At 39.0% G+C, this 8,166-nt stretch overlaps 1 protein-coding gene across 1 annotated transcript; it reads right to left on the reverse strand.

Annotated features, from left to right (window-relative positions):
• Positions 1-1,774: 1,774 nt before the first annotated feature.
• LOC141605901 (sugar transport protein 14-like) lies at positions 1,775-5,867 on the reverse strand. Its single transcript, XM_074424830.1, has 4 exons — positions 5,173-5,867; positions 3,404-3,726; positions 2,550-3,179; positions 1,775-2,462 (listed from the first exon to the last, which is right to left on the reverse strand). Exons 1-4 carry the CDS (start codon positions 5,312-5,314, stop codon positions 1,986-1,988), a joined length of 1,572 nt encoding a protein of 523 aa, XP_074280931.1. The 5' UTR covers positions 5,315-5,867; the 3' UTR covers positions 1,775-1,985.
• Between the last annotated feature and the right edge of the window lie 2,299 nt (positions 5,868-8,166).

Raw genomic sequence — 8,166 nt, forward strand, 5'->3', positions numbered from 1 at the left:
TTACTTTTTAAAAAAATAAATCCTAAAAATCGTCCTCAACAACGTAGATATCTTCTCCAGGTGAAACTTCCACGCCTTTATTGTATTATCCACGTGCCAAAGAGAACAGATCGAATTACTATACTAACTATATAAAACTATATTAAATATACGCGCAAACTACGAAACTTACGACGAAGATGGATAGATCCAAGGAATAAGATCGATCTAGGCTCGAAAAACAACGAGGAGAGAAAGAACAAAGGGTTGCACGAAACCTAAGGAGAAGGGAGGCACACGGTTCCAAGAGGAAAAGAGAGGAGAGAAAATTGTTTAGGTTTTTTGTGAAAAGATGATGAAAAGAAAACAAGGGTTTAGATTCCACTCATGTTTATAGAAGAACTCATGACTTTAAACCAAACGTAGGCCCAAAACTCCACCCATACACTCCAACCTTACGTGAAACACAAGAAAGAAGCGGGTATTCCCCCACTTCAAACCCAACCAGCCAAAAAGACAAAAGAAAGATATTTTCCTGAAAAATAAAATACAAAATATAGGAAAAAGAATTAAATAAATTATATATGGAAATTAGGGGTGTTACACTTGCACTACCTATTAGTCTATTAATGCTTTTATTGTCAACGACACCACGTTACCCGTACTGTCGCCAATTCCTCATGAGGCCAGCGTCTCTAAATCAAAGATCATCTTGATAACATCACTCACACCAATATGTCAGTTAATCATCGAGTACCTGACTGCCATTAAGGCATGTACAAATGACCTAGCAATAAGAACGTCTAATGAACGAGGATGACATCACATCCAAAATCAATTGCGGTATAGATTACGAACGATACAAACCCGTCATCGACGCCCGAATCACACCTGTGTCGTTTGAGGCCTTACCAAAGATTGTTTTACTCTACGTGCTTCCAAGATCGGATTCACTCTAAGACCGTTTGTCTTGCTGGAGTGTATCAAGGATATGTCTTTAATATCTCCATAATCTTCCTCTTATCACATAAAGTACATATGATTTTATTCACCTCTTATTTTCCTTATTTTGTACTCTCTCCGTTCCGATTATTTGGTTACCTTGTGTTGGTCTTGACACAAAAACTAAGGAATGAAGAGGGGATCATATTTTAGTATCATTATTGAGTAACAAGTGGATAATAGGTTATGTGGATGATCTCACTCAGATTACCCTTCAAAACTATTCCTAATATAGTTAAGGTAAACAAATGACTGAGATAAAAATAAACGTAATAGGTAAACAAATTATTAGGACGGAGGGAGTATATTGTAATTAGATTTTCTCTAGTAACTTTTGCAAAGTAATTTCATGTAATCTTTGTTGTTTAGGATAGTCGATTGTCTAAACTATAAATACACCTTTGAGCATCCTTTACACTATAGTCTATCACCCACCATTGTCATAAGGAGTTGTTAAAACAACTTCTAATTTATTCCAAGTAGTGAAACAATGAAGGCCTATGAACTAATCTGATGGAGCCTTGAAAGGTGGGTACAATGTGTGTGCACAATGTAATAAACCTGCCAAAAATGTTTTAGTTTAGTGGTTAAGACGGAGGTATTGTGGACAATAGGTCTCAGGTTCGAATCCCCCCTTCCATCCTATTGTAATGCGACTAAGTTTGCGTTTCGTCAGACAAAAAAAAATGTAATAAACCTCCTCTTGAGGTGTGTTTGATGAATATCCCTCTCATAATTGTAGTACGGAGTAGTATTTACAAGCATGCTTCCGAAGGTCTTGCTAATTTCCGAGTGACTTGAAACTTCCGATTCCACAAAACAACCGACAAAATACGCTTAAACCTTCACTGAAAAGTACTACATCATGAAATTTATCTGTTGTACCTACTGTATAATTAAAACGGAACTTTTAGCTCCATTTTCATGAGAAAACCGATGCCAATAATTGGGTAAGATTTGGGATTTGGGATAACTTATGTATATCTACAAATGTTTACACAAATTTAGATTTCTGCATCTAACTTGTCGGGTTTGGGACCCCCACCACCAGTGTGTGCTAACACATCTTCTTCTGATACATATTTTTTCCAGAACCAATGGTCTCTCCACAGGAAAATCACTTCTTCAATTGGTACTTGTTTGGTTTCTGGGAGGAATAAGTAAACAAAGCCTGTCATAATGAGGATCAACCCCGCGAAGAGCAAGAAGATGCCGTATTTGAGATGACAAAGGGCAGCCAGGAAACACTGCGCGACCAAGGCAGTGAATATCATGTTGACACAGACGACGATACTCTGACCAGCAGACCTTGTCTCCAGTGGGAAAAGTTCACTGGGTACTAGCCACCCTAGTGGACCCCATGACCTTCCATATGCCAACACAAACAAGCAGATCATCAGCACCAGGAAGTAACTCATTCCTGTCGGTATATGCCCTGATCCATGACCGAAGTAAACTCCCAAAGTAACACCAACAGCAACCTGAAAATAAATGCGAAAAGGTTACTTCGGCTCTTGGATTTGTGACCTGAAAATAATCCAAAAAATTTATCTATGCATTGTTCTTACCATTTCAACCAACATCTCCATACCAGCTTCAATGTAGAACTTTCTTCTACCAAACCTATCCACCAAAGACATTGAAATCAATGCAGCAATGACAAGAGCTCCATTAGTTATAGTCGAAGAATACAGAGAAGCATTTGTGGTGAATCCCAAGCTCTGAAAGAAAACAGGTGCATAGAACAGAATCGAGTTCATCCCGGTTAATTGCTGAAACGCCGGGAGTGCCAAAGCTCCAATTATCAGCTGAGGACGGTTCTTCCTTTCTAAAAGGTTCCGGAAAGGATGTTTAATAGCCCTTGCTGCCTCACTCGCGTCAAGTAAATCAGCAAACTCGGCATCAACATCTGTGGTACCCCTGACTTTTTCAAGCACTTTACGCCCTTCCTCTACCCTGCCTTGTTCTACTAAACTGTTTGGTGTTTCAGGAAGGAAGAGACCCCCAACAAACATTAATGTTGCAGGAAGACATGCTAAACCGACAGAGATTCTCCATCCGTGGGGGTGTATTTTTGAAGTCCCATAATTGATGAAGTTCGCTACCAGTATTCCTAGACATGTTGTCAGCTGAAATAGTTGGTTTACTGCTCCTCGGATTTGTGCAGGTGCCATTTCTGAGAGGTATAGAGGTACTGCCTGTAATGTCACAGAAAACATGGAGCAAATATATCAGTTTATTTAATGCGGTCTTAACCCTGTAAACATGTAATCATCGGATTTGGTTTACTGTAATCTCTCTGTAAACATGTAAATCCTCATCTCGTCCGGCTATAGAACCATCTTAACCGGATTTTCGCCTAGTATATGTATGTCAAATAATTTACTCGTGTGAATGCTTGAGGTTATTTAGTGAGACTTACTTGGTTACCGAATCCAATGCCAAAGCCAAGGAAAATTCTTCCAAGGATGAGCATAGCGACATTTTGGGCGAATGCATTGATTATACCTCCAACAAAGAAACTAGCACCACCAACCAAAATACTGGCTCTTCTTCCCTTTTTGCGAGTCACAACGGAAGCTCCAAATGTGGAGACCAGAGCCGCGTAATATAAGGAGGATGTGAAAAGGGTAAGAATCTGATCATCATATTTGCAGTAATCTGTCTCCAGTAAATGTGCATGTTTCCTTCTATAAATTTTTGGGAAGAATGCTATCAGGAAATCGTCCATGGACGTCACTCCACCTGAAACATTTTTTACTCAAATTCAGTATATGCATCACTTTTTCTACACATTTTGATGTAAGTCTTAAATCTTAATGAATGATTGTTTCACAATGCTTATGAATTTTCAGAGCTTTTCTGTGGTAAACCAAATTTGCTCAACCACTGCAAATTGCCAATCAGTTTTCGTATATTCGTATCTTTGCATTTGATTAAAACTTTTATTATAGTCTATTCGTAACTAACTAATTTGCAAACATAATTTTCCTTTAGACATCATAATTACACAATGAGAAGGACATCCATTACTGAATAGTATACATTTAGTACGGAGTATATGTAAACTATTGACTGGAACGGAGGGAGTAACATTTACCAATCTTAATAACCACTTCGGTCACTCTGAGAATAAAGACATTCCATTTTTCATCTAATTTGACATTTTGACGCTACCACTGCACTTTGGCTTAGTATCGTATTATGACTACTCCTTCCGAAACGACTGTTACTTTCTACGCAACACGACGAGACACTTAAACCATTCATTTTAACAAATAACTGATTAATCACAAATTCATAGTATGTAGTAATCTGACAGCCTAGTATGAGTTAGACAGATATGATGTCCAACATCTCAATTACTTCTATCATTTTGGACAACTAGATACACTCATTTTACAAGATTAAAGATTCCAACTTCCATACTTTTGTACTACATCATTGTTTATCTCTAATGGGCTACAATTAATGGACCCATAATTGATATACTGAAATGGGATATAATCAATTCATGGCTAAAATGAGATATTACGTACTCCAATTCGCAATCGAATTCTTTGATATTGCAATATTTTTCCTTTTATGTGCGGATCAATGAAATCGATACATTTCTTTTTATGACTAAACTATCACACTAGAATTACCAAGTATTATACACTTATTTTTTGGAATCCAAAGTGCCACCCATGTGTGACAGTGTGAGTTATTCACCTAACGTACCGTTTATGCCATTGTTTTTTTCTTAGTTTATTACACTTTAGCTTTTGAATACATCAAATGTTGAAATTCATTAAAAAAGAAATGGACTTGTGCGAATGGGGTGTACTTTACCAGCAAGTCTCCCTTAAGACAGACTTAACTTAATACCAGAAAATATTCCATTTTATAATCAAAAATAAAATGTTATGATTAAAATTGTACTCCACTTTTAACAAAAAAAATTAATTTAATCCTTACCTATTTATATTTTATCGTAAAATGGTTACATTTCATCTATTTTAATTTCAGATGGAAAAGACTTTTCTGAAAAGAGAATTTGGTGCACTTTACTACGTGAGATCAGAAATTACCAACCGGAAATTTTTGGACCCCTAACTTTAAATCCGAATTTGGCCGACGATTCATAAATAAGACCAAATTAAAGCAAAAAAAACATGAAAAATGGAGAACGAGAAGAGAAAACTATACCAGAAACACCAAGATCATAGCCAAAGAGAGATCCTCCACTTGCAGCAACAATACAAGCAAAAATAAAGTAAGGTGTGATCTTGTAATTGTACATGGCTGCTCTTCCTTCAGGAACATTACTAGAAAAACCTCCTCCTGCCATGCTTCTATCAAATGTTATTCTCAAAAACTTAAGTTCAGTCGATAAGTCTCCTAAAAAACGGTCTTCAACACGAGTTTTCACAAGTATTGTTACAAAACTTACAATCCCCCCAAGTGAAGGGAAAAAAGAGAATGAGACCCTAAATGAAAAGAAAAAGAGAGTTGGAAAAAATATTTATAACTTATTTAGTAGAGAAATTAGAGAGTTAAGAGTTTTTGAGTATTTTACTCCCTCACGCAGTTTTTGTTCTCGTTTCATTAGGACTATTGTTTGTATTTTATACAGAAAGAGTGAGATAATTAAACTAGGATAAACACTAGTAACAGTTGTACTTTACTCATGAAGTCATGATATATAGCTGTTGTTTGATTATGATTACTTAACAACCCACCCATACTTATATATAACGATTTTATATAGGAAGGTTTTTAAGTAAGTCAGTATCATTGCAAAATTACATGCTAATTTACCTATTTATTGAAAAACTACTAGTGATATATACATAGAATAAAGTAAACTGTCTTTAAAATACTCTGTATGATTTTACATTTTTAGGGTGTAAAAGGAGGTAGTGAACCATCTAAGTTAACAGAACTTGAAATCAAGTTTTGAGAATTATCTCTCATGAATTAACCAACTAAGTTAGTTGACATCTGCTCCGTAGGATTTTCCACTTGAAACCGTTTTTATTGTAGAAATTGATGATTTGTATTGATTGAGTGATGAATACAATTACATTGAGTTAGCTATTTATATTAATTACAAAGATATGTTAACCTAAACTAGAGATAAGCTATCCTAAATATTAGGAAACTAATAACAATAATATGCACAATTTTAGGCATGAATAATTAGAGGTGATTGAGTCCTCTAATTATTCCTAACATCCCCCCGCAAGATAGACGGCCTTTGGGAAAGTCCAATCTTGGACATCAACATGTTGAAGCGAGGCCGAGGTAGCGGCTTGGTCAGGGCGTCGGCAAGCTGATCATCATTAGCAATAGGCACAACACGAAGCGAACCAGCCTGTACCTTTTCACGAGTGAAGTGAAAATCGAGAGCTACATGCTTCATTCGAGAGTGAAAGACGGGATTAGCACTGAGACTTGTAGCACCGAGATTGTCACAATAAACCACAGGAGTGGACCTAGTTGTGACATGAATTTCAGAGAGTAAGCCAGCTAACCATGTAAGTTCCGCACTTGCATTAGCAACACAACGATACTCCGCTTCAGTGGTAGACCGATCAATAGTGCGTTGCTTTTTAGAGCTCCAGGAAATCAGATTGCGACCAATGTATACAATGTAAGCACCTGTAGATGTAAGATCTTTTTCATTGTCACCCCAGGCAGAATCCGAGTAGGCATGAAGGACCATATGGGGTCTCGATGAATGACAATGCCATGGGTTAACGTTCCAGCCAAGTATCGTAACAGGCGTTTGAGCGCAGCCCAGTGACAACTAGTCGGGGCATGCATAAATTGGGACAACTTGTTAACAGCGAAGGCAACATCTGGACGAGTAAGAGACAAATATTGCAAACCTCCAACAAGAGCACGATACTCAGTAGGATTGTCATGAGGCGGGCTGTCACCGAGATTGAGTTTCTGGACCGAATCCATGGGGGTGAAGGCAGGTTTCGCATTAGACATGTGAGCTCGAGCAAGCAAATCAGAGGCGTATTTTTGTTGGTTTAAAAATATCCCTTGTGAGCATGGTTGAACCTCAACACCAAGAAAATAGGAAAGATTACCGAGTTCTTTGAGGGAGAACCGAGCCGAGAGGGAAGCAATGAAATTAGTAACAGCGGAGGTGCAAGAACCTGTGACAATAATGTCATCTACATACACCAAAACAAATAAAGTATAAGTGCCATGATATATGAAGAGAGAAGTATCAGTGACAGAATTTTTGAACCCAGCAGAGAGGAGGAAGGAGCGAAGCTCTGTGTACCAAGCCCGTGGTGCTTGCTTAAGCCCATATAGAGCCTTTCGTAAGCGACACACATGGGTTGGTTTGGACGGGTCGGCAAAGCCTTGTGGTTGGGCCATATAGACCATATCAGTTAGCGTTCCTTGAAGAAACGCGACATTAATATCGAGTTGACGGAGCGGCCAATTTTTGGTGACAGCAAGACTAAGTATTAGGCGTACGGTAGCGGGTTTTATGACAGGGCTGAATGTTTCGGTGTAGTCGATGTCAGGGCGTTGGAGGAAGCCTTTGGAAACAAGGCGGGCTTTGTGCTTGTGAATGGAGCCATCCGGGTTGTATTTAACCCGAAAGACCCATTTACAACCAACAAGATTTTGGGATGAGTCGGATGGGACAAGATCCCAGGTGTGATTTTGTGAAGGGCCGAGAATTGCTCCTCCATGGCAGTATGCCATACAAGATCAACAAGAGCTTGTTTGACGGTTTTTGGTTCGGGAGAGTGTAGTTGAGCGGAGAGATTAAGTTTGTCGATGGGTTTGTAAATCCCATGAGAGGCACGAGTTGCGTGGTGTGGTGGAGGTTGGGGTGGAGGTATAGCTGCGGAAGTGGGTTCTGGCTCGGTATTGGTAGCAGAGGAGGCAGGGGTGGAGTTTTCAGGGGAGGCAGAGGCGGAATGTTCAGGGGAGGCAGAGTCGGGGGTAGGCTGAGGGTGTGACGAATCAGAAGTTGGAGTAGGAGGGGTGTCTAGAATGGGCATAGAGAAGTTGCACCACTCATCAGAGGAGGGCAGCGAGGAGGTGGTAGAGGTGGTAGGTATGGTGGCAAAGGGGTAGGACTGGTCAACAAACCGTACATGACGGGAGGTGTAGACACGATTTGAGGTTGGGTCAAGACATAGATAGACATGTTGTGAGAGGGAG

The sequence above is a fragment of the Silene latifolia genome, chromosome 10 (genome assembly GCF_048544455.1).
Source record: "Silene latifolia isolate original U9 population chromosome 10, ASM4854445v1, whole genome shotgun sequence".
Classification (NCBI taxonomy): Eukaryota; Viridiplantae; Streptophyta; class Magnoliopsida; order Caryophyllales; family Caryophyllaceae; genus Silene; species Silene latifolia.